The sequence below is a fragment of the Corvus kubaryi genome, unplaced genomic scaffold, assembly GCF_017639235.1.
Source record: "Corvus kubaryi isolate FWS band 111438036 unplaced genomic scaffold, C.kubaryi_AGA036_p1.0 133, whole genome shotgun sequence".
Lineage (NCBI taxonomy): Eukaryota > Metazoa > Chordata > Aves > Passeriformes > Corvidae > Corvus > Corvus kubaryi.
In genome coordinates this window covers 14028853-14056697 of record NW_024580667.1, presented here as the reverse complement: position 1 = coordinate 14056697, position 27845 = coordinate 14028853, and the positions used below count along the sequence as shown (strand labels likewise).

Genomic DNA, 27845 nt, shown 5'->3' with positions numbered 1-27845 from the left:
AGCTCTAATTTTTACAGACAGTCCATAGTCACCTTGATACTACTATTGGTGTGTGCTGCTCCAGCCCTGCTCTTTAGCACAGAGCCGATGCTGGTGGCTACACACCTACACAGGCCTGTCAGAAATACCTTACTTAAAAACCTTGATAGAGCAATTCCAAGGCACTTCATGGTTTGCTTAATCTTCTGTTACTGAAACCAGGCAAGTATGTAAAAAGAATCTGTTCTCATTAATGTTAAAACCAGCTTTCAAGTTTGTGTAAAAATATTTAAGTGATCTGAAGGTGATTAAAAAAAAGCCTTACAATTATTTTTGGTTTCAATCTTGTGGTCATTTGACACCTGTTACTTTGATTGCTTGGCAATTATATGAAGATATTATTTCATACCTGATATATACAAATGTATATAAATTACACTGTTAGCTTTACTTTTCTAGGTGACGGCTTGAGAAATACTGCAAAACCTCAGTGATTAAAAGGCAGGTTAACAGGATAACAGATATGTTAAATCCATCCTGCTTTCAGAGGGAGCTCAGGTCACAAAAGCAGTACAATAGTGCTCATATGAGAGTACCTGACTGTTCCTTTAAGGAACACAGCCCTGCCCTGCTTCCTAAATGTCTGTAAGGCAGCTCTGGCCCTCAGCTGCAGCTTTGTGCCACCAAGTGCGGGACTGATGAGACCTTCAAACAAGAAAATAGGTTCTCACCTATTCCTGTAAGAGGTACTGTTTGCATAGTGTTAGCAACAATCAAAACCAGCCACAGAACAGTCCAGTTTGAAAGAGACTTTCAGGGATCATTGAATTCAACCTCCTCCTCAAAGCACAGCTCCAGCTGTGGGCAACTGCATCATGACACGAACAAGTAGGACTGCAATTGGTCACCCTGTGGAGTAATATCCCATTTCACACAGAACTCATCTGGCACATTGTAAACAAATGGATAATCCTAAACCAGAGTAAATGAAATGCATGTTTAAACACATTTCAGTGATCATATTTTAAGGGATTTTAGGCTAGATCCCACTAATACCCCTTTATAAATAATTAATTATTGTGTCATGTCTCCACAAAGTACTTTTGGTTTTATATCCTGTATACATAAAGGTCTGTCCCTCATCAATTTTTTAATTGCACAGAAAAAAAGATTGATGGACCAACAGAGCTTTGGAGGGTGGAGGGAAGGAGGGATGAGTTTGCTGTATGGAGTGAAATTAGACTCCTGCTTAACATACAAACCAGTCAGTACAATATTGCAGAAATTTTGATGACTTGTCATGTGAGGAAAAATACATAATACCCTTTCACTGAAAACTGAGGGCTGGAATGCAGGACAATTTAAAACACCATTTAAAATTATGTTCTAAAATTAGAAGGCAGAAAAGATTAAGATTATTAGGACTGGTTTCCATTACACCAGGATCAGGAACCTGTTCCATCCCTTAGCCTAAATATGATTTGCTAAAATGAATACCAAGAGAATGCATTATAGATATCTATACTTAAATACTATGTTTTGATGGAAATATGTTCAAATTTTTCATGTTTTCATTTTTATCATATTAAAATGAATTACTTGCCTCATTTCAGATAGTTTTTCATGCACAGTTTGTGTTAGAATCACCTTTATTATAAATTATAAACACCAAGATAGTGTTTTGCAACTGGTTTAATTAACTGAAATGTACTTCAAGTGTGGTGGACTGAAAAGGTCAGTCTATCAAAACATTCAAACTTAAAAAATTTATGTCTCATCAGGAAGGTGAATAGAATTTGTAAGTAATGAGAGATGATTGGTTTTGCAGGTCTATCCAAAACTTGGAAGTCATAGAATTAGTACCTCTCACCCTCTGCATCTACTTTATTTGGAACTGAAAAGAAAATTTGTATTATTCCAAATTCTGTGTTGTTTCCGAGCTCTGAATAAACAGCTCAGTTAGATGAAACAGTTCACCCGAAATGAAGGAAAAAGCTCTCTCTGAACCTGCATGAAAAAATGCATTAAAAATAAAACGTGTAATAAAAATTAAAAGTATTTATAAAAAGTAAAACAAAAAGTATAACAGTAAAAAAAAAAGTATAAAAAGTATAAATACAGTGGTCTTTGGCCATCTTTAGCACAGGCAATGCCAGCATATCTTGCTGCAGTTTCTTTACATCAGGAGACCTGCTCCTGGGGCAGGGGTGGAGGGAGACAATGGAGAGTTTTTCCTCAAGGCTGTCCAAGTAGCAGAATGGGAGCACTCCAGTTCTCCAGCAGCTTACCCTGACTGACACATCACCACCACCTGCCTTGCCTGCCACCTCTCCTGCCTCCCTCGACCCCACCTTCTACCCTGCCCACTGCCCAGCCCAGGACTGTGTTACCTCCCCACCAGCTGCCCAAGCCCCTGCTCAGGGCTGCTCAAGGCCCTGCCTTTACCCTGCAGAGGAGCCCCTGCCTGCTGCAGGCAGTTGCCCCCATCACTACCTGTTCCTCCCTCCCATCTCCCCCATCCTGCCCTGCTCCTGCTGCCCAGCCTGCCCCACCAGGTCTGTCACTATCCCTGCTGTCCCAGCCCACCCACCCCATCATCCTGCCCTGGTTCCTCAACATCCACACACACCCTCCCCAACCCACCCCTGCTGGCTGGTGTTGTTGAGGATATAGAGCCAAACCACAATGACAAACACTTCCCAACCAGCTTGTTTACTTCATCTGGGTGGAGAACATGTTTCATGTGTTTGGGAGTCAGGAGCTCCACCTTGCCAGCATTTCCAAGCTTCCAACATGGCTATTTCTCCAGCAACCATAGAGTAGTCAGATTTTTCTCCAAGCTTCCCCTGTCACGACTGCTGTTCCTTTCCATCTTAGTTTTCCAGCTGCTCACTCTCCTGAACAAAGAGGTTACCAGGAGGGAAGCAGCCAGGGTACCCTTCATTACAACCTACCATCAGAAAATGCTTATAGGCAGCGACCATATCCAAACCCCTGTGCCAGAGAAGGAAACAGAAGCAGCAGCTAGAGAATGCTAAGGAAAGTACCTCTAACCTCTAGCATGTCCTAGGCACTTCTGCCAGTTTCCAGGAGTTGGCTCGATGAGTCTTGTGTGTTCCTTCCAACTCAGGATATTCTCTGATTCTATGACTCCATGAAGCTGTCTCACAACAACCCTCTTTCTGAAGGACAGGGAAAGTTTCCAAGCCCTGCTTCTGAGATCTGTTGAGGGAACAAACCTTTTATATTTGTCCCTGTGTTACAGAAAGCAAAGAAAATGCAACTCTCCTCGGTACAAGTACAATTTCAAGTTTGGAAAAATAATCAGAGATCCTTAGCTCTTTCATGTTTCTTCAAATCATATAAAACAAACATTTACAGCTGATTCCACATGGCTTTTTATTTTCTTCCAGGGAGAAATTAGATTTCACAGTTGAAGGAATTGAGCTACATCCAGAAAAAGGGCGGTTGTCATACCTCGCAGAACTTTGTATACAGCACAAGCCACTCTTTGCACTTTCTGCCCTGAAGAGCCATCCATCCCTTCAGCACAACCATGCAAGCACAAACTGACTCAGCACAAGAGACTCTGCTCACAGAGCAAGGGCAGCCTGCACAGGGAAAAGGCAGTGCAACACAGACATATTTTATTCCTGGACCTGTAACCTAATTTTGAAAAAAAAAAAAAGAATAAAAAAGAGAGAGAAAGAAAAAGTCAAACATTTCATCTGGCATAATTTCCACTGTTGTGATTTCTTTTCCATGAGCAAAAAAAAGAAGACCATTGTGCAGTGGATCTGGACAGGAAATAGTTTAGTTTTGCTGTCAAGATTTTTTTGAGGGATTGAAATGGTTTTCTTTCCTGAATTGTAATGACAAGTCGAAATCTGGGTAACTTTTTTTAAACTTCAGCCAGAGCAATCCTGTACTGAAGTGGTTTATACTTGCTGCAGCATAAGCAGCTGCTCCTTCAAAGGCTGAATACTCAACATGCTCTTTCAGAGAAACAAGGGATGTACAGGCTTTTTTGAGTCTTTTAGGTGTTTCTTTTAACCTGTACCTTGAACCTTTGATTGCACCCTTAGAACTAGGTCTTGAGCCTGCCACAGGCCCACAGTCAAAGAGGCAGAAGGTGTGCTTTTAGATCACAGGGGGATCCAGTATGTCATTTATTATGCAAGGGCATATCCACAGACACCAGGTACCTAAATTGAACAGAATATTGTTTTCAGCTAATTACCTTAAAGAGCATGTGTCTTTTATCAAGAAAATAAAATTTGAACTATTATATTTAACTGTACTTATAATTTTATTTTGTAAATATATTTAATAAATCTTGTAGGATTTTACTAGCTATTTCATAACTTGTATTTAATGTATTTAACATCTCTCCCTGCATTTCAATACTATTTATTAACAAAGAAGTGTTGCAAGGTGCAGTTTAAAGAACATAAAACTCTAATATTTGAAGGAAATTACATATTATGATAAATCCTTTTGTCTCTACTCATTTCTTGGCACAGCTTTTTCAAAGCCAGAGATTGTTTTGCTAGTGTTTCTAGAAGTAGTAATGGAAGTACCTGGCCTATTTTCTAAGCCCCACTAAGTGTAGGTTGTAGTCATTCCATGGCTTCAGCTGCTGCTGTCTGGGCTCTCAGTGGTCACAGTGTTAGAGCTGATGAAGATTAGGACCCAGGTCTCAATGAGCAACATTATCAGTCCTGGGAGTTCAGGCAATTGATCTGATTAATTCAAGCACCAGTAGGTTAAGAAGTTTCGTAAAGATCACACAGTGACAACCCCAAGAAAAGGACCTGCAAATAGTGCTTTAAAATAAAGTAGCTGAAGTTCCATCTCCCCCATCCTTTTCCCTGGCCTGCTGCACCCCTGTGAGCCCCATGAACCTCAGTGGGATTCACAAGGTTTTTTACATTTTCTATCAAACCTAATATTTTAATTGCAGTGACAGCTTCTCTAAGCTATGATGAACTAGCTTCTAACTTCATACTAGCTTCTCCTGGAGTCAGTCAGGGCAAGTACCTGCCCTGTAATGCCTGAGAAATTTCCTGGAGTGGGGTGCCTCCTCCTTCTTTGTCCACATATAAAACATATAGAGGACAGTGATCATATATTCATTATTACAGTTTCTATAATTGGTGTTTTTATGTTAATAGTGGTAATAAAATAGTAGTAATAAATAGTGTTAATTAATAATGGCAATAAAAGTAATTGTGATGTTACTTTAGGGAAATATAATGGAGAAAAAAACAATTCTAGAAGAACTTTTAAAGGAGTCATAACAGAAGAAAAATATCACCAATTAATTACAAGAAAAGGTTCTTTGTTCTGACAAAATCAAACACTTCTGATTATGAATATGACAAAGGCATATGAAATATATTTTTAAAATAAGCTATTTTAAGATTTTCCAGTGCCACTCTCATTTTCTTCTTTGAAACTTGATTAGATATTATGTGTTAGAAAAACAGCTGCACTTTGTTTTGAGTTGAATTATAAGGTATCAAATCCTAGTTTCATTTCAGGAAAACACTTATGTGCAGGCTTAAGAGTGTTTATATTCAAAACAACCCCTACAGTTGTGCTTACCTTTGAGCATCTGTTTGTGTCCTTCCAAGGGGGACTTCAGCAAGTAATTAACATTGACATATGTTTACACACTGCCTTGGATAGGGATGTTTTCCTTGTTGAGGTTTTGCTCTCAACTGATGTAAATAACTGGCTTCAGAATTTACCTGTATGAGACGTAATTAGTGCAGAATCTCATCCCTCAGCTGCACAAAGCAGATGGTTAAACTGTCCTTCTTTCCTAAGGAATGACTATATATCACAAAAGGGTGGCCTTTCACTCAAAAGATCTCCCATTGGGAATATATGTTCCAGGCAACTCATTTTCATTTTTTTGCTCCTTTCCATACATTTGAACTCCTGCTGTGAGTTACATCCCATTACAAAACTGCAGGGAAGCTCGTTGAGAATAAACTCCGTTGCCTTACCAAAATTATCAATGCTACAGGTAGGCTTTGGGCCTGCAATTGAGGTGTTTTCCCCTTAATTCCTCCTTTTTTCTGTCCTATTCCCCCCTTCTGCCCCGTACTCCTGCAGCTGAAGCAGATGCTTTCTCTGATGTAGGGCTGAGTCTTGTAAACCTTGTAACTGACTTAGGAAGGAATTTGATCTGTGTATTAGATGCAGGTAGGGCATCAAGGAGATTTTTTACTACCTTTCTCTTAAAATTTGACAAACCTGAAGCTATGGCTTATACATCTTGAAGCACAACATTATACAAAATCATCCAACTAGGATACTTCATATTGTGTTAACTTTAGTTTACAATCTGCTGTGGCTTTTTCTCTCTTAGGAAGAAAGAAAGTGAAGGGGGGTCAATTAGGATTGAGAAAATCAAATTTGTTAAGATAGTGAATCTTGAGGAAATAATGCCTTCTGCAAGACAATATTCTTTTCAGGTTAGCCATGAAATTTGTTTCATTTATGTTTCTTGTGAAATATGCCCATTATCCTAAGGTTACACTTTCTGTCCCTGTCCTAACCTGATATTGCTGAGAGCTACTGATACTGATACTTTATGGTTGGATACAGTGGCTTTAAAGCTCTTTTCCAACCTAAACACATCTGTAATTCTAAGATATTTACAGCAAGGAAAGAACCAGTCCCTATTACTGAAGCTGCAACTTTCCTGAAATATTTTAAGTGACTGTCATGGAATTTAGATCAAGTCTTGTTTCTTTCATGTTCACAAATCTATCAGATACTTGCTTTAATTTTATCTGGAATATATCTGTGTGATTATCATTTATTTTAAAGCAGAATTAAGCGCATGAAGTTCTTCTTTTAATTCTCTCTGTCTAATTCCACTCCTCTCTTTTGGCCTCGATGCCAGAGCAGGATCTGCCCCCTGACTGCCTGACTGCCATACAAGTGTTCCACATTCATGAAATCCAAGGCTGTGCCTTGTATCAGGAGATGCAGCTGCACAAAGCACATTTGTTCAAAAACTTAATGTCATGAGAAAAGTATAACTTCGAATTTGTTGCCTTTCATCAGTTTCAGATGCCCAACCCAGATTCCTCCAGGAGCCTCCATCAATCCCAGTTCTGTGGGCAGTGGGACAAGCAGATGTGAGAAATGGTCACAGATTCCCTGCTGTAGTGCCAGTGACAGACTGCCCCACCACGAGCAGCAGGCTGCTAGAGTTACTGAACAGTGCATTAATTCATGACCTTGCAATAATTGCCTTGCCCAAGAGCAAGCCCATGACAGAAACATAACATTTAACTGCCTGGTTGATCCTAGGTGTCATTCTGAGCTTTCTTTTTCCTTCTCCCTCCCTCAGTGTTGTGGCACCAAATGACACATTTACGTTAAATTAGCGTATTTATGTCAGGAGTACATAATTCAGTTCAGTAGGGAAAAGTGTGTGCTATAGTTTCAGGATGGGGCACTGGGAAAACAGTGTTTCTAAGAGACTTTAGGATCGTGATAGCTGAACATAAATTCCTGCTGTGATGCTGTGGCCAAAGGAGCTAATGGCATCCTTGGACGTGGAAGCAGGCACATATTGAGTAAAAGCACTCGACATGTTTTGACACTGCTGTGATCACCAAGAGAATATTGTGTCTAGTTCTGGTGACTGTAATTGAAGAAAGATGTTGTGAGCTGAACAGATGTCAAAGGAGAGGCTTGACAATGACTAATAGATTGGATGGATAACATGTTAAAGAGAAAAGCTCACAGGGCTCCACCATTTCACTGCATAAGGAGACAGGAAGCACATTGATCAATATGTGTGTACTCACCAGTGGGAGTAAACATTTAACAAGAGCTCTTTGGGCTAACATACAAAAGCAGTAAAGTGGCATTTGAAATTCTGTGCAGATGACTGAAAAGCAATGTACACAAGGGAAGTGAAACCCTGACCTAATACGGACACACACAGAGACAGCCCAGTACTAAAAATAATCTAAAAAGCCAAGCAGATGTTAGTAATTATCAGGTAGGAATTGAAGGAAGATAGGCTGAAAACAAGTCAAACAAGCTGATTGTTTATTTTGTTAGTAGTAGTTAAGCTGTAGGACTACTTACTGAAGGATATTATAGATCCTAGTTATTTGCTTAAAAAGGTAACAATGAATTCACAGAAGAAATATACTGCTCAAGGGGTATTAGGTATAAGTGCACCACCTTTGGATCAGGATTCTCTGGTACTGTACGGCTGCCTTGAGCATGTCTTTTTCCTCAGTACTTGTTACTGGATGCTGCCTGGTTCCTGGACTTGATGAGCATTTGGTCTGGCTTTGTGTAACACGAGCCAGAAGCTGGAGGATGAATGTGGAAAAACTGAAGTGGAAAGAAAGAGTTTACATGTGGATTATAAAGCCTTCTGTACACAGATGATGGGAATATCCAGAAATATTTGATGCCATCCTTTGTTTCTGCAACTGTCCTTAGGACACTTTGACTAAAACAGTACACTCTTATAATATTTGAATTTATACCATTTCATGTGTGTGTTAAGCTTTTCTCAACATCATAACTGCTATACAATGTAGCTTTTAGTACAAGCAGGGGAAATACAACACTAAATTATATCTGCCATGTTTGATCAAAAAGTTTGTGACATTTTTACCTACTGAATAGACCAGATGGGGGTTTTTTTGTCTTTATTCTTAATACCTCCAGTTAAATTCTAATCTTTGGCTGTAAGACCCTTCTAGTCATGATGTCCCATAAGTTGGATGGGTAGGAGCAATAGAAATTGAGCAAAAGAGAGTGCATGGGTGAGCGTAAAACAATACAGTTTTAGAAGCTAAACTCTTGCATTAATATCTCTTCTTCTAAACAATGTGATTTCATTTGCATAATTTATTTTAACATGATATTCTGACATATTTTTTGTACAATTTAGTTGCAGTTATTTCAGGATTTTAGGTTTTATCTGTATAGACTGAGAGAGGAGCATTTGTACAACAGTACCCCCCTGGGTGTCACATTTTCAGAAGGGAATTCTCTCATGTCTGTGTACATGTTAAACAGTAAAAGACCATGTTTGGTATAAAGAATAGCAGTTTATGGATATTTGGGCTACAGACTTTTAAATTGTGATTATTTGAAATTGCAGAAGACTGTAGATTGATTTGTCTTAAGCTTTTACAGTCAAAAATAAAAAAGTATGAACCCAAAATGAAAAGTTAATCCAAAAATGTAATTGAAAGCAGTTAGGAACTTGATTTATGATTGTGAGACTGCCTGTATCAATTTTGAAAATTGAAATTAATGATACTGGCTTATCTACTATTACCACAGGTTTCATCATTATGGAATACTTAAAAATGTACAGAGTTGTCAATTGATTTGTGACAGTAGTTTGAAGACCTTCATGTAGCTTCAAAGTCACTTGTTACAACAGCAAATAAGGCCATGAAACCCCCAGTCAGCTGCAAGGGCAAGTAAACACCCCATTACCAGTCATGGATGGCTTAGCCAAGTGAACTAGAAAGATAATTTTTGCATATTGAACACTTCAGTTATGTCAGATAATAATGCATGCATGTTAATGTGCTGTACTCTGTGTTCCTAAATGTACTCTGAATTTGTTCCTAAATAAGTTTCTGGTGTTGCTAACAGAGATGTGTGGAGCACAGGGAGATGGTCTCTGCAGGGATGGCTCCAAACCGCCTCAAGCTTGTGACCACTGGGTAATTGAAGGCAGTATTTCCTAATCACTGATTCCTAGACTAAAAGAGTCAATGAAAAAAAGTTCAACAAGGTTGAAGCCAGCAGAACACGAGCCATTGTGTGCCCAGCTGGCCAAGAAGGCCAATGCTGGTAGCAATACTGGCTACAGTCATTGTAGAAATGTCTATTAAGTAAAAGGCTTATTTCCAGAGGGATCAGGGTACACCATCAAAATTAGTTCTCTGGTATGTAGGAGATCCCCATTCCTAGAGATCCCAAAATGTCCTCTCCACCACCCTCCACAGTGAAAACAGTGCAGGGCAAGCATTGTGCCTATGCTATACCTGCTATACCTGCCCTGCAGGGTGAGAAATGGTGAACTGCAGGGTGAGAAATGGTGAACTGCACTTCTCTCAGGCAGTCCCAAGCTGTGCTCTTCTGGACTTGGGTCATGGGTACAGATGCCTGCTTAGGAATGCCAGTTTAGCCCAACTTTACAGAGGCAGCCTCTAAATTAATGAACTGGGAGGTGCATCTGAGCTCTTTACATGCTCTTGCCTTTAGCTAGACTTTATATCAGACAGAAACCCAAAAGTGTGGCGTCCCAGCAGCACTCGCTGGGCCGTGCTGTCTGTCTGAAACAGGCAGGATTTCACAGCCCCAGAGACAAACAGGACACCAGGATGCCAAAAAGTACTGCTTGAGCTCAATTCGACCTGAGTCCTTCAGCACAAAGTTGCTTGATCAAAAAGGTCAAGAGCTGACAGAGTTAAAAATGAAAGTAAATTTGAAGATTTTTTCCTCTGTTTATTTCCTCATCTATCTCCTCCTCAATAAATGCTACAGCAATAGTGATATCTTTGACCTTAGTTTTACTGCCCAACTTAATTATTGACATTCATAGGTGGGAAGGAGGTAATAATGACAAGAGAAGAGACCAAAGTGGCTTAAGTTATGATGTGTTTATCTCTTAAATAAAAGGACTAACAGTAGGGTCTGACTGATGATTACACACCCTCTGACAAATTTAAATGGATTATGTTTCGAATCACAGGATTTTTAAATCTGTATTTCCTGCACTTTTAAAAATTTGTTTTCTTTTCTGTATATTTAGATCTGGGTCTATTTCCTAGTTTCTCTCTATTATCAGAAAGTAACTTAAAGAAAAAAGAAAGAAAAGCTGGAATTTTTATTTGTGCAGTTGATATGAAAAGCCAGGGCTTTAAGAAACACATAGATTGTCAAGAGACAGAAGATAAAAATCACAAGAGCTGTAAAATGGAGCTTTGAGAAGAAATAATAATAAAGCCCTAGAGAGAAGCTATGAACAAAGAAGCTTTTGACTTTTTTTTTTCTGATAGTGAGATTTGAAAGCAATAGCATTGTGAACATGTAGCAGCATAGCCTGTTTTGAATATCGTGGTCTGTTATGCCTGGGTTCCATCAGGAGATGCTTTGTCTGTATGGAGAGATCATCAGTCATGCAAATCTGCTTCTGAACATTCTGGGTTCTGCTAAGTCTTTATGATTCATTTCTACTATCTGCTTGAGTTCAGAGAAGATATTTTTAAAGTGAAGTTTAAAAAGCAGGGACGTGACAGTTTTCTGATGGGTACTTCTGAAACAGGTTCAGTAAATGAAGCTGTAATAATTACCACATCTGGATAGAACAAATTGACTACATTTTCCCAAGCCATATGATATAATCAGGTTTAGAAGGCTAATACTGACTTCTCATAGTGAGGAACAGTCTATATTTAGTCACAAAGCTACTTCTATAAGCTCTCAGCACATTTTTACTTTGTCCTTTCATCCCTTCAGTTTGATCATCAGAGGTATCACCATCCCCCTGGCCTTCTTTCTGCCTCGCTCTCAGTTCATGTCCCTCACCTCTCCAGCATCTGCAAGGCTTTCTCCCTTGCTTTCTTCCCAACTGACCCGAGGTGTCACTTTTGTACAAGGCATTACTTTTGCACACTCGCATCCTGCACCTTTGATGCCTCCGTTTCTTTCATCAGTTCAGCATTATACCTCTCATCTGCTACAGAGGAGCTGGAGCCTGCAGAGTGATGCCATTACAAAGAATATTGGGAACAAAAGGTCCCTTCATGGGAGCCAGAGGGCACTTCCTCTGTGCTTTGATAACCACAGGAAGCAGGAGCTTCCTACCTGAGAAACACTTTCACCTCTACTGGTGCCTGGCATCCACTGTCTTTGCAATGGACAATGGTTCATGTAGGTCAGACCAAGACTCTGGTAGAGCAGATGAAGTTCACTGAGTGAACACACATATCCTCTCATTGTTACATATTGGACGAGGCTTATGGCACCTGAAGTGATCCAGCACATGCTCCCAGATGTGTAATAGCTATGCAGTTCTGCAGATATTAATCATTCCTCATGTGCACATCAGAGCTGAATCTCAGACTGTCACCGGTGGCCCTCTCTAGATGGCTGTGGCACAGTCATCATTATGAAAACCACAATAATACCACTGCAAGCATAAAGGAAAGAATAGGATCCACTCAGTTACTCAGGAAATACTCTGGGACTTTCAGCCAGTGTTGGACATGGAAAGCTGTATATATGGACACAAAACAGGACATTAATCTCTACCAGACTACACATGAAGTCTGTCCAGAATATTGCAACAGTCAAATCTACATCCAGCAGTGAAACACAGATGTGCTCATCTTGGACTGTTCTTTTCCCTGGCAGGTTGGACAAAGAAAAATTAATTTCCATTATAATAATTCTATACACCATTTACTTTTCCCAATGCTTTCTAGTTTCTTCTGCTCACCCAAAAAGATGAAATTTGCATTAGAGGATGACATTCTGATCATGTCCAAAAAAAACCTCACAGGAAATGAAAGAGCAATTTAATTTAAAACTCTCAAAAATTACAAAGGCCTAATGTCAGAGGTGCACATCAGCTCATAAATATGATTACTGAATATCAATTTGCTCTAACATCTCTAGGTGCTCTAAAGAGACAACAGTTTAATCTCTGGACTATATTTTTTCCCATCTTTCTGACAACTGCAGGCAACTCTAATTCTGTCATTATTCCCCAAAGCCACAAAGGCACTCCAAGATTTGAGTCCTGCCTAACTCAGGCCCTCCGCTATAAGGTCCTTTCCACCAAAGTCAAATATGACCAACAGGGACCACCAAGTAGCATTACTTGATGAGTAACAGGTCTACTTCTAGTCAAGAGAAGAGGACTCTTCTGTGACTGATACCTCTGTAAAGAACGAGTATCTCGTTGGAGCTTGGTGTGATGAGATTGAGATTTTTTGTTTGCAGAAGAGTTTATGTGTGTCTTCTGGCTCAGTGGATTCAATCAGGTTCTGTGTTTTCTTCTTGTTTAAATTAAGAAATGTCAATAAATAGAATACATAGAATGCCATGGTCACTTGGACTTGATTTAAAGGAATCACAGCCTGCTGAAAGACACTTGGCATTATTTCCTGACAATGCATTACAGTGGTTTTTAGTGATAAATAAATAAATAGGTGGCATTTGCAGCCTTTTCTCCTAAGTCATTCTTATTTTCTCTCATCCTTAGCTGTCAGGGTTTCAAGTGTAGTTTTCTCTGCTCTTAATTAAAGCATTGTGATGTCTGACATTTTCCTGATTTCTAAATGCGTCTCAGTGCCTTCATTTTAGATAGGCTTTTGCCCGTGATTTGATGGATGTCACCTAACTTTAATGCCAGGCTTCTCGTCCAAGTCATTTTCACAGATATCCTGAACAGCCCCTAATGAAAGGTAGACACTTCTGCAGGATGACATATTTCACGTGAAGACATGGGTCAAAACCGTGTGAGATGAATCCCATAGTTACATACCAATTACATTCAACTCTGCCCAGGGAAAGTCAGGCACCAAGGAGTGAGATTCCTTATATCCAGCATGCTTGGCAGAGAAACATCAGAAATGCCTGTAAAGGAAAGGGACTGATTTAGAATTAGCATAGCTTTTGGCTTTCAGTGATTAGCAATAAACAGTTGATCAATGCTTGTTGTGTTTGATGATAACGTTACTATTGATCAAAAGCCATTAAAAAAACCCCCCGAAGTTATTTTTAAAATACTCTGATGGGATCTTTTGATACAACAGTACCCCATCACAGTTAGTTATAGTAAAGCACAGCTTGGTCAAGTGGTGTCTGGAGTGCAGGAACTGCAACAGTTCAGAGAGGTGGCAGGATTGTGACACAAATCAGGTCTATCCTGTAATTCTGGTAATGAGAGCTTCCTATTACAGCGGTGTCAGTCTTCACTCAAGGTTAATTGCTTCTGGTGTCATCATCATGGAATTTTGTTCTGTACTTGCCTGTCTCTCACATGTGAACAACAGCGCCTGGGCTGCTTTCCTCATCCATTCTAAATGGATAAAGGAAAAAGCTGCATGCCTGTCCCCATCTTCTGAACTTTGATTAATTTGATTATTCATTATGTATGTTGAAGATATAAGTGATCATATTCATGTCATTTGTTAATTCTTATTGCAGCCTGTGCAGCATCGCCTTATCATTTATTTTCTCTGTCTTCAAAATCTGAAGCACAGAAGCCTGTCCTGCCCCAGGGGCTGCCACCAGACAAGTCAGCCCTGAATATGGCTGTGGCTCAATGCAACCATGAGCACAGAGGAAATTCAGCTATCCAGCTTGTCAGAAGCAATAAATACTGTGTATCACAAGAAAATCACTCTGACTGGTGGACAGTAAGGGATTTGGAAGGGTAAGTATGCCCTGCAGAATGCTTTTGTTCCATGACCAAAGTCTTCCTCATACCTCATCTTCAAAGACAAGACTGCAGACAGCCCTGGCACCTTTCAGGATCTATGTTAGAATTATCTCAGTAGATTTAAACATTGCTCTAGAATTGTCTTCTGTACAACTCCATTTTCATTACCATCCATGGCAGGCAGGTTGAATAAAACTTACAGCAGTCACTGCCTAGTGCAATAGCTAAGACAGTATCCAGTGGCCTTATTTTTTATATGTGCCTAAAGAAGGACTTGTGTACACAGAACCTGTGTGTACACATTTTTTCCAACTATTAAATTTACATGAATAAAAAGATAAAATCTCTCCTAACAAATGTTGCCTCCTGTTTGTGTGCAAACCAGTTTTAGATTAGCACCATTACAACTGCAGTAGTAGAGACAGCTTGGGAGGCCAGTGAGAACTGCTGAGGCATGAATCCTGTGTGACTTCAGTCTCAACTCAGCTTTAGCAATACTTTTCCCCAAAGACAGGGCATCCCTATCCTGCCATTAAAAATGGCCATAAAAAATGGTTTAATTTTTCTTTTTGAGGTTCACAAATGGAGAAACTCCCTTCAGCAAATTAAAATAAGATTTTTTCATTAATATCCATCAAGGGCAGAAAAGAGTACATTTTCCAAGTTATTAAATGAGAAACAGCTTCAGGAGTTCACTGGAGACCAAGGCAGTACAACAAACAGGAGCTGCCTGGAAGAGATAAGGTTCGTGGTGTGTCTCAGGATGGATAATAGCTGAGTTTAATTTTAAGTACTTGACAGAAATGTGGAAGGGAAGAATTTTTGAGCTAGGGGATCCCCAAATTGCTTTGGAACAGACTAAAATTATTTGATCTAGTCATAATTCCCTGATTAAGTTTACAATTACAAGAAAACCAACAAATAAAGCCACTTAAACTTGAGGTAAAGTGTCTGCACTTCACAACTAACAAGATTGCATACAGTTGTGGATGAAGAAAGCAGCACATGACCCTGGGAACTCAAAGAAAATGATGAATTGGTAATCTGAGATACGCTCCTAAACATCTTCATTTAGGGTTATGTAAAAATATATGATACAGGCAGCTTTGCTTATGGAGCCTGAATAGAGGGCTCTAAGATGGATGAAGGAGCAGAGAGGCATTCAGAAAAAGGAAGCACATTTACAGGTTTTATCCTTTGGGTTGAAAAACTGAGGCTTTTGCAGTCTTGATTGCATAAGGAAAAGTCACATATGCACCGTAACAAAACCTTTAAATTCTGCTTGAAAAAAAAGAATGAAGATTTTGATTTCTTGAATGTAGGAAGAACAAACATCAGGACTTACCTGTTTCACCTGTTTTTATGAATGATCAGTTTTCTTGTGCTACTGAGATCTGTGTCAAAGGGACTCTTCCCACCCATATCCACCCATATTCAAATATACAATTTATTCCCCACAGTTATTTTTCTGATGGGTGTGACATCCAGTCCACCACCTTAAACCTAAGGATGCTTGTTGGCCCCTGTAACGTAGATCCATCATGCCAGCTCCTCTGAGTGGTAGCTCAGCTGTCCATATTCACTTAGCTTCTCAGTTTCATCTGGCATTGTACAGGGAAGAGTGCTGAGCCTACCTACTGGCTTTTCATGATCAGCCTTGGCTAGTTTTCAGGCAGCCATTAGTCACTGGTGTCCATCACGGTGCCTGAGATGGCACACGAGGACATCCTTGAATGGCTGCTCCAACCTCCCACTCAATGAAAACAACCACGGAGGAAGAAACCATTTCAATGTCTAGCAAAAAGAGTTCTTCACTGAAATGCAATTTTCTACAATAAATTGCTTCTGTATTTTTATGCATGGCAAATAAAAGCAGAAATGTTTTAAGCATGAGCATTTCTGTTAGTGGCGTTCTAAAAAGTGGGTCTTTGATTAATTCCTTTTGCTGTTTTAAGTGGCCAATCTAAGGTGCAGTCATGTATGCTATTTAAACCAGGAACTGTTTATCTTGTGGGAATGAAGGATTTGTACCAAGTACTTACTTGAGAAAGCTGCCTTGGAATGATGATAAGCCAAGGTTAATCAATATGCAGCCATCTACTGCTTAAGTGTTTTCCACACCAGTCTAGTAAAGATGAGGCAATATTTCTGGAATATATTTCTTTTTAAATAATCTTCTGAGTATTAAGCATAAAGTTCCCTGAAATGCTTAGAATCAGAAAAAATTTATCTTGACTCACACATTAATACAAAAACCATCCTGGTTTCATTTAAATCAGTAGGGTTTTGTCACTGACTTCAATGATGCTGGGATTTCGATCTTTGTACTCTTATTTCAACATTAAATCTGCCTTGCTAGCACTCCTGTGCTTTTGTATGTATGTATGTGAGTAGTCCAGTGCAGGATAAAGGGAGTCCAGATCTGTCAAAGTGATACATCAGATCCATCTTTCCCTTTTTAGTAAGACAACATAACATTTTAAGCATTAGATGTATGCCAAACTATTTGGATGAAACGGAATAGATTGTCTCATAATAAACTATACTGGACAAAATTCAGAGATTTCCTTGAAAAATCTAGACTCTTCTAGTATCCTGTGAAAGGAACCATAAAAAAGAATCTTTATTATTTCTGAACAAGAGGTTATTTTAGAGGCCTCTTTCTTTGTCACACGAACTCCTGTCATCTGTCATGCTAAGAACATTTGTTTGGAAAGTCTAAGGTTGTGCAATTTTGGAAAGCTTCCATGTAGTCTCTGAAAAGGTAGATGCAATCTCCTCATAAGGTCACTAAAGGGATATGTAGTGTCACTGCCTGTTACAGCATGCACTGAGAATATTTGGCTTTCTAACATACTGCACAGTGGAGGAAAAAGGCTGTTTGAGTGTTCACCAAGTGATAAAAAAATCCAGACAATTATATGTGTCAATTTTTAAAAATCATCATCTTAGACCATGGCATAACTACTCAAGAAAAAAATATACATAGCATTGCTTTCAACCCAAGAAAGGAGTTTTTCATAGAGTCGTTGAATCTTATAATGGTTTGTGTTGGACGGGACCTTTAAACACCATCTAGTCCCTGCCATGGAGAGGGATGTTTTTCACTAGATCAGGTTGCTCAAAGCCCCATCTAACATGATTTCAAACACTTCCAGGGATGGGGCATTCACAACTTCTCTGGGCAAACAGTTCCAGCATCTCACCCCCCTCCTCATGAAAAGTATCTTCCTTATGTCCAGTCCAAATTTACCCTCATTCTGTTTAACACCATTACTCCTTGCCTCGTTACTACAGGCCTTAGTACAAAGCCTGTCTCCATCTTTCTGGCAAGCCCTTTTAAGTATTGAAAGGCTGGAAGTTTTTCACAATTTTAGCATATTGTATTTTCATTGCAGGGGAAACTCCTGTGTCAACGAACTGACATTGGCAGAAGAACAGAGCATTGCTAAGCATGAGTGAGTTGATAGAACCCATCTTCAGGAGAACTAGAATATTCTTTGGGCAGAGCTTGCATTTCCACTTTACATGTTCACTCTACATACAGCAATGGTATCCTGTGTATGGCTGTGCTAATAATGATAATAATTATAGATATTGTCATCAGCAACTGCCTTCAGACCTCTGAAGGCATGAAGGTATTTGTTTTCAGGGAAAGAAAAAGTCATTTAGACAAACGAGTCTTGTATACCAAAATGATGCTACATGAAAGGGAACTGCTATTAAAGACTTCATTGGGGCTCCCTGAACTGATCTGACAGAGCATGTTTGGATTGTTTCTCCCATTTGGAAACTCTCAGTTTATTTAGTTTACTTAAATATTATGTAACCAGAAGGTTACATAATAAAAATAAGGTTAGAGGAGAGCTGTGTACCTCCCAAGTTTAAGACTGTGTCATGGTCTGCAGGAGACAGAGCAAACTGCTTCTGATAGAGCTCCTGGCAGAACTTGAGGGCAGCAGGATCCTCCTCTAGGTAGTTACTGTAAAAAGTCAATGTCACAGAATGGACCCAGACATTTAGGGCAAGGCGAGCCGCTCATGAGGGGAAGCAGATGGGAACTAATGGTTTCCCTGTAATCTCATGGCAAATAACCACATATGCAGGACAAGTCCCAGATCTACCCTCTCACTTTTAAAAGCAGTTTTGAAAATATTTATAATGTCTGGTATTTTTTTGTGTGTCTGCTGGACTTTATTCAGAAACCATCCTGAGAATAATAAGCCAAATATTTCTCTTTGTAGTTGGTATGCAGGTAATATCTCCCATGCCCAGTCTGAGCAGCTGCCCTGTCAGAAGGTCCTACAAATCCTTCATTGCTTCTCTATGAACAACCACAGAACGGTTTCTGTGTCTGTTGTCCTTGCTCTGCTGTGTAGCTAGAGGATGCTGATGCTCTTCAAATAGCTGTAGTATTGTAAGTTAGAAATTCTTGTGCTGACTTGGTATTGATAGTCATATTTCCAAGAGTGCCTCTCCTACATAAATGAACAAATTTTGCACCTCTAAAATAGTCTTAGAACCAAGTCACACTGAGTGCATTTCCCATCAAGCTCTGTTTTTTTAGTTATCACCTCTAGTCCTGTGTTGTTTGCTCCAGTGTGGCTTTTCCTGCAGGTCAGTCTAGAGGAATCTTCTGAGGTGGTTTTACGATATACAAACGTGGAGTAAAAGCAGCTCACCCGGACAAGAACACTGTCTGAGCAAACTCAGCACTGTGCTCACTGAGTGTGGACTGGATGCAGCTGACTCGGAGCAAGGATGGACAACATCACAGGACTAGTCAGGTGCACAAGGAGATGACTGCACAAATACTTGTCCATGTCTCTTTCTGGAAGAGACACAGCCTCCTCCATGCTTTCCTCTTGGATGTGCTGTGTAATCATGTTTTCTTCTTGTGGCTTGCTACTTGCTCTCACTCAGTCTTGATGGTACTCAGCCACCAACTCCTTTGATGGACCACGATCCTTTGGGAGCCTTGGCTCACTGTCCTTTTCCTTAGACCTGCACAAGAGGTTCAGAATGAAGTTCAAGTGTGGCCAAAAGATTGGGAAATTATTGACAAAATTATGTCCCTGTCCCCAAAGATGCTGGATACCACTGGCTCCAATTAACTTTAGGGGACAGGAAATTTCCTTCAAACTTCACAGCAATGAACTTCTAGGTTTCTTCTTTCCTCCGTGCAATATAGAGGTGTAGCTGTTAAATGAACTCTGAAAACCAGAATTTCCAGCCCAGACTGGCAAACCATTAACAGAAGTAAAGTTGGATAGCAAAAGTTAGGATTAGAGAACCACATAAAGACTAAAAACAGTGCAAAGATAGAGTACAGTGAGAATCTTTTTACTTCTTCAGTATTTCAGAAATACTTAGACAATAGAAAATACATCAATCTAATTCTTAATGTAAAGGAACTAAGTGTGGTGGGTAGGGCTCTTATATGTGGTGGTGATTGGGTCTTATAAACTGTATAGCCGCTGGAGGGGACATGAGGTTAATAACTCTTCATCTCCCCACTTATAGATCTATATCTCTGCAACAAAACAAAATTGCAAACAACTTACTTCATGTCTGGGCTGGGGTAGAACTCATCTAATTTTAAATATTTATAGTGGGATACCACAGCCACTTACCTAGACCTTCTCTTTAGTGGAAAGAAATATTTCTCAGGCATAATTCATCTTGTCCTAATGTAGTCCTTAAAGGAGTTCGGATGAGTCATGTCTCCTTCTTTCTGGACATTATGCTGTAAAAGCCTTGAACTCACTGAAATTAATCCCAACCTCATTACTTGTTTCTTGTAAGTTGGGGGTTTTTTGGGGGGTTGTTTGTTTGTTTGTTTTGTTTGGTTTTGGTTTTTTAAATTAGGGAAAAGAAGGTGCTTTTCTGGTTCTGTCTAGCCAGGCAGGAATGTAGACTATGTCTGTACTCAACAAGGTTCCTTGCTGAGTATCCAGTGAATGTGTAGCATTTCTATGAGTGTGCCATGGACACATGGCTTGGTGTGACTGGTCAACAGCAAAATCTCTACATTGTGTTAAAAATTAACCTGGGGCACATTCGGGTCATATTCATTCTTTGAATTTGAACATGAAAGTGGCTCCCTGAATGGGGAAACAGAGGTCCAGAACTGTCTCATCTAAACAATGACATGTAGCAGGCACATAATCTGGGGGAATAGAGTGGTCTCAAGAGTGAGAGAGAAGGAAGGGAATGGGAATGGGAGCTGGAATGGGAAGAAGGGGAAGGGAGAAGGGATGGGGAAAAGGAGGGGGAGGAAGGGAAGATGTTAAAAATTGGATGTAGAACCAATGCAAGGGCAGAATGTGAAAGTCTTTTGCTCCAGATGTAACTGTTGGGAGACAACTGCTAACCATCAGATTTCACTGGAATATGCTGCAGGAACCTCCAGTGGGCTCCAGGGAGCCTGTACTGCATATCTCAGGAGGCAGAAGCAGGCTGAGGCAAATGTAAGAGTTTTCCTGGTGACATCTACTACGTATTTTTTTTACTTGGCCAGCTGGACACTGCAGCTCATGCAACAACTAACCAATCTATTAACACAAGGGCTGGAAGGCACTTTGCAAGGTTTTGCCATGTACTGCATTATGTGATGTTTTTAATTAGTAAAAAAGGAACAGTTAAGCATTACATGTGTACAAACCCCTGAGAACAAGTACTACCTCACTGAAAATTACTGCTTTGAATCAATTCCCAAACTTATACACTACCACCAGCACAACTTAGCTTTCTGGAAGTACGTTAGGATGTTTTTGGTGCTGTTTCTGGAGAGGTGTCAGTTCAGGCAAGGAGATCTTGTAAGGTATCCCACAGGAGAAGTGGTGCTGGGAAGGCAGGGGCATGACCTAACACTGGTCAGTTCTACCCCTCGGGGTCAGCCACAGCTGCACTGCCTTTGCTGGCACTCTCCCCAGAAAGCATTGTGGTCTGCTGAGCAGAGACACCCAGCTGGCTCAGCACAGGCAGCTCTGGAGGAGCAGCACTAAGGTCACATGTAACCAGCACTGCCCAACATGATCCTTGTGGGTCCCTTCCAACCCAGGATATTCTACATTCTAATGCACTCTGCTGCAGAGTGGAGCTGACAGTTCTACAGCAATGCACACTGTGCTGCCTGCCTTCATGGGCTCTGGGCTCAGGAATTAACGCGCCGCTTCGCAGCACAGACATCCAACATACTTCCAGAAAGGTAAAGGGTAGGAAGGATCCCTTCCCATGACTCCTTAGTAGCTGACCAAACAGCCATTAGACAAGTATTCAGTCAAAAAATATATGGAATATAACTTTGAGCATACACTGTACAGCACAAAGTGTTTGGGATGATTAAGTTTCCCAAAATAAAAAAAAAATAAAATCGTGAAGTAATAAATAGAAATTATTGTACATTTCTCTAAGTTTTGTTCTTCAAATATCAATACAATGTACTGAAAGAAATCATTGAAACTGGATCCCATCTGAAACTGAGTCCCATCTCAGACTTCAATTACTCCATTTCAAGAAGGATTGAATGTTCTTCTGCTTATTACTTTGAAACTTTTGATTGATGACAATCAAAAGAAGACTCAGTATTGACAAAATTACAGTGTTATAGCCAAAACCTGAAATAGGATTTAGCAGCACAAAAGTGTGGCCTTAATGGTGGGAAAACCCCGCATTTATCTGCAAGTTTACAAGCAAGTATTTCAAGTTGTTTTGATGAGGGGATCAGTCCTCTCAAGGTCTTGTACCTAAAGTTTATGTAAAACTTAGCTTTCAAAAATGCTGTCCTTCATTGGGGAAATAAACTGTTATTTTATTGGCTTAATAATAGTGAACGCAACCAAATTTCTGGTGCATTACACTTCAGGGTCAGTAGCAATATTTTGCCTTCTTACTCTAGACAAAAACATACTGAAGATTTTTGACAATTTATGTTACAGTCTTGCTTTATTTTTCAATTGGGGTGCAGTCCCCTCAGGTAGCATTTTTGTTATATTGTTGATGCTTTCAAAGAATTGCCTTTATGTGTAAACAAAGCTGTTACAGCCATACTTCACCAGTTACCACAAACTGATTCAGAAATCAGGAACATCAGAGACCTTAAGTAGCAGAATTCAAGCTGTAAATATAAAGTCAGTCTCCTGAAAACTGGCTGTGCACCATGGGAAAGCAGAAATAAAACTTGAGCTTGATTTCAGATTGAAAACTGCAGATGCAAACAGTATCACAGAAGTTAATGAGCATGCACACAGAGAATACAGCCCTAGATAAATGTTCTCAAGTGATCATTTGCAGAAATAGGCTTCTACTGAACTTCTCATAAATTAAACTGCTTAAATTGCCTTTCACTCTGTTTGTAGTGCATTGCAAAAAATCCAATCAATGCTTTTCACTTTTTGATGCCTTGGTAAATTCTGAGACTACTGAAACAGGCCCAGAGTAGGAAGCCTTTTATAAGATATTGTTTAGTTTCTTGCCCTGTTGCTGTTTTTCCAGATGAATGTGGGTTTCTCACCTTTGTTTCTCATCCTACAATTTCCTTATTTGTAAAGCTGGGATAATGCTACAGAATGTTTTTTCAATCAATAGTCAAAAAGTGAAACAAGAGAGTGACTTACTATTGCCTAACAGTCTCAAACTTAAATGCGTCAATCAAAGATGTAATTATTCATTGAAATGCTAAAGGACAGTAATTATTAGCAAACACCTGATGGTTTTTCGTCCTCTTTGTGTTCTTTCCACTCATCTCTTTTCATTTCTCCACTAAAGGCTTCTAGGAACTGGTTGATTGACAGCAAACTTACTGTGAAAGTATCTGACCTTGGGATGACAAGGTAGGTGAAAGAATTGGCAGCCTGGTGAAGCTCTGATGTTGGTGTATATGCACTTTACTGGCATTGATCAGCTGCAGCTGGCTGTCAGGGAAGTTAAGACATGGAGTGTGACACAGCGCTTTGTGTTTTCTTTCCATTAATGACCATAAGTCATTATGCAATAAGAATAAAGAATATAGAGTCCCTCAGCTGTCGCAAAAAGGTAAGGCTTAAAGGCAAATCACAGCTGAGAGATTTCAGTAGTCATGTTTGTAAAGAAATCTCAAAGTTTACCTTGAGTACAAGATTTGCACCTGATTTGGGGACCAGGCATCTTAATCAGTGGCCTCAATGAAGAGAAATTGGAGAGGATGAGCAGCTGATGGAGCATGGTCTCTGAGAAGAGGCTGAGGGAGAGAGCTGCTTAGCCTGGAGAAGAGGGGGATAGATGGGATCTAAAAGCTCCCTATAGCCACTTACAAAGCTATTGGAGCCCAGGAAGTCTTATCTGTGCCAGGTCATGTAACAGCAGACATTGGCCACAGGCTGCAACTCGGGAAGTTCAAGCTGGATAGTAAGAGATGTTGTTTCTCCAGAAGGGTGGTGGAACAGTGAAACGTGCTGGTCAGGAAGATGGCAATCTTTAGAGGTTTTTAAGACTTAGCAACGCAGATCCATGGCTGACCTGCTCTGATATTGGGAGTAACCCTACTTGAGCAGAAGGCTGGGCTAGATTGGCCTGACAGCAGGTGTTTCTGTGATCCTGCATCATTTCCCTAGTAAACTGATAGCAATGATCTGTTCAAGATTATAGGTAACGTCTCTATCAGGTATTCTTTGGAAATCTGAGGTTCTGCCTAGGCTTTCTTTAGGAGCCTTATGATGTTCAAGGAAGAAGCAGTAAATAGTATTTCACTGTAACTCGTTCACAACCAAGTTTGGTTCTTGCCTTTTAGGTATGGTCTGGATAACCTGTATATAAGTTCTCTAGGAACCAGGTTTCCAGTGAAGTGGTCAGCACAAGAAGTTTTTCATCACACCAAATTTAGCAGCAAGTCAGATGCATGGACCTTTCCTATGCATGGAATTTGACATATGAATTTGTATGTATGTATGCCATTACATTTGGATTTCATCAGCTTGTTAAGCAGAAATGTTAGACATTGAACATGCTGAAGGGCTATAAAAAGCAGTTATAGCTCGTGTTCTTTTTTAATATTTTTTATGCAAACAAGCCCTATCCTATCTGGATTTTTTTAGCCCTAGGATTCTTCCTTAAGGCAAACAGAAACTGCCCACTCCATATTTGCTACATATGTGTTTAATAGGGTCAAGTAAACTTTGGCAGTGGAGATCAAGTCGAATCTTTAGTCTGCCTTGACCATAAATCAGTGTTGCCCAGCTGTGGGAGTCTCTGTGAGTTGGGACTCTATCTCAACAAAAAGTGTATCTGTTTGCAGATCACTTTCCACCAGGAATTTTAAACATTTGGACTTCTACTTCTGTGGTTTCAAGCTGTGATTTCCAAATCCCTGGAGTCTGCTCAGTGTTTCTAAAAGTCTGCAAAAGGTGTCAAAGGAAAGAAAATATTTTGTGAACAGGCTTGAATTTCACTTACCTGGATCTGCTCCTCCAGCAGGAATATTTTGGCAGCTGTCAAATCGATGAAAGATTGGCATTGAACCACAGTGAATAAAGCAGATAAAAGTGTTTCTGAATGTTGGGTGGCTTCTTATCTTTAACCTCAGCTAGTCTCCCCGTGTTAGCAACTCTGGCAGAAAAACAGCTCATTCATGCCCTTTAGAAGTCATTTATAATATATACAATTAAATCAGAAGTTGGATTTTGTGGTGATACATTTTCTCTTTGCTCCTATTGATTAAATCCTGGCCCCAGGCTTTGCTGTCATTAACTTCAATATTGGCGTTAACTTCAATGAGAAATTTTATTTTTCCTTAGAAGATCTTTTTATCATTTTAACACTATCCATTGATGCTGTGGAAGCAAGGGGAGGGTGGGATCAGTCCATTCTTGTTTGATTGTTTTTAACTAATGAGCCTCTAAAGGGCTAAAGAACAGATCTGATGTATTCATATCCCAAAAGCAGATGTCAGAGAACAAAGAATCCTGGTTTTTTAATGTTCTCATCACAGAAAGCTGGGATTTGGATGCCATTTTAGTGTCACTGTGACACTACAATGCTCTAGTCTTCAAGCTGGAGAGAGATCAAACACCCTATAAATTTCTTTTTTAAAAAAACTTCTTATAGCCAATATTATATATCATTGTGAAATAAATATTTCACTTTTTTTTTTCTTTAGGGTAGGCATGTTTATCACATATATTCAGTTACAACCAAAATTGTTTCTTGCAATGCTATAATTATGAATTATTGATTATTATATTACTCAGTGTTTCTATTGCTTCTGTGTAATCCAGTTTTTAAGCATATGTGTAACTGACACTGTAAAATATTTGGAAATCTTTCTGATACCAAAGAAGTGTATGTCACACTCAGAAAAATCAGTAAATATTTTCTTATTATTTTAGAAAGACATAGATACCTATAATTTTCATTTTGTTTTTCCTTCCTTCTGTGCACACACACATACATAAGAGGATGTCTGCATGTATTCTGCAGAAAATTCAGCCCAACATTGTTCCCATTAAATATATTTTATAACTAACTTTATCACCTAAATGCATCTACTTCTGCAGTAGGAGTTATTTTACATTCAGGTACAGAATCACACTTGTCAGTCATCTTTTTTGGACAATATTCTCAGAGTATGAGCGGTTTAATGTTGCATGTGTATCTTGCTTCATGAAAAAGGACTTAATCTTGTATTTCTTGACTTTCATTTCATATCTTAATGTGGGAGGTGTTCACTTTGAGAAAGCAGCCCTGTGAGCTTCATGGTAATATGCAGAAAGTTTCTCAAGGATACAGACTTCACAGACCACAGCAGGTTTCAACCATCATCTACCAGATACCGAACAACTGCTGGTATGAGGTATGTGTGTACATCTGCACATACAAACTGGAGAAAACAAAGTAACAGGAGTCACTGGGAGTCTCTGCTGATAGTTGAATTGATGCTTATAATGAAAATATCCTTTAATAAAAGCCATTGCTTGTAAGTAACACATTCTATATTATCTAGTTTAGGACATGGTTAATGCAGGAAATGGGGCACAAAGGCAGGTTGGCTTCTTTTTTTTTCAGAAGTACATATTTAACATAATGCCCTTCAGCATCAACAAAATGTACAGGATGAGATTTCTCTCACCTAATTTTAACAGTTTAAAAATTGTGTGCTGAGCTAAACTCACTGTCTAAATTTGTTCCATGATTACAGGACCGTTACTGGTATCTCCCCATGGTCATTTGCCCTTCCTCTCACAGACATAGAGGACTCCAGTTTTAGGGGTAACTCTGTGTGAAATAACCCTGCCCTTACAACGAGAAGGATGTGTTACCCCATCCATGAGGCTTCTAGGAGCTTTACGTCAGACACTGATCGTGCTCATTTGGTTTTGAGATCTGCATCTTCTGTGCCAAAAATTACCCTGATTTATTGTTCCTCTTGACCTAAATTTTGATCAGCTCTCTGTAGACCATGACTTGCTTCTCACCAGCAACAAAGAACTGTTTTGCACATTATTGATGACACCATGAAATGACTGTGATGTTCTCTCCTTTTTTTAATATAATTGTCGGGAAAATGAGTAAAGTGACTTATATTAGAGGACATATTAATGCAAAGAAAGAAGATTAAACTATCATAATGTAAGATAGATAATTAATTTTATTTATATTTACCTCCTGCAACTTTATTTTAGCATGCAAAAATTTGTAGCAACATCACTCTCTATGAATTTCTGCAAGCTAAAATCATGAAAAACTAATGCAAATTACAGTTCCTGAATTATTTTAAAATTAAATTACTATACCCATCATCTTTGCTTTGTTTACCTACCAGAACAGCTCCCTGCATTTTATCAGCTGTTACCATTCTTTTGAGGCATTGAGAGAAGGTAACAGAGCTTGAAAAATAGGATTCAGAAATGGATGACTGAATACTGGCTCCATATCACCTGCCTGCTATACAAGAGCTGAACCTAAAATCTGCCTGACATTAGCCACCCTTATTATTCTGTATTTTAGTGTTCTTCTCATTTAATCAGGGGGTTGACCAAGCAGCATATGGAGAAAGAGTTTGTGACACTCTGTGGGTGACAGAATTTGGAATGATATTGTAGAAGAATATAATTTTTGTTAGCATTTTTTCAAGACTTCTCAGACACTGAGATATATATACCAATTATGTGCCCTCCTTCAGTGCCTCCAAACTGTTGTTATTTGGCCTTAACTGGAAGTGTAAAAGGGAAATATATGCTTGGTAGGTTTTCTGATTATCATAACTCATCTGAATGTGTTTTTTCTTCATAATCACCTGAAGCTGACACCTAAAGTCAAATTTAGAATGACTGCAAGTGACAGCAACATAAATAGATATAGTCTTACTTTCAATTACTTAGAAATTACTACAGGTAAAATATTATATCTGTTTTCTCATCAGTAT

At 39.4% G+C, this 27845-nt stretch overlaps 1 protein-coding gene across 1 annotated transcript; it reads left to right on the top strand.

The window, feature by feature from the left end:
* Positions 1 to 5234: 5234 nt before the first annotated feature.
* BMX (BMX non-receptor tyrosine kinase) lies at positions 5235 to 27525 on the top strand. Its single transcript, XM_042032846.1, is given in 14 exon segments — positions 5235 to 5266; positions 5268 to 5365; positions 6367 to 6498; positions 14212 to 14440; positions 17845 to 17904; positions 18691 to 18745; positions 20315 to 20383; positions 20967 to 21103; positions 21105 to 21264; positions 23216 to 23280; positions 24216 to 24327; positions 26118 to 26273; positions 27236 to 27277; positions 27279 to 27525. Coding segments are annotated over 14 exon segments (1380 nt in total). The 3' UTR covers positions 27312 to 27525.
* Positions 27526 to 27845: the final 320 nt, after the last annotated feature.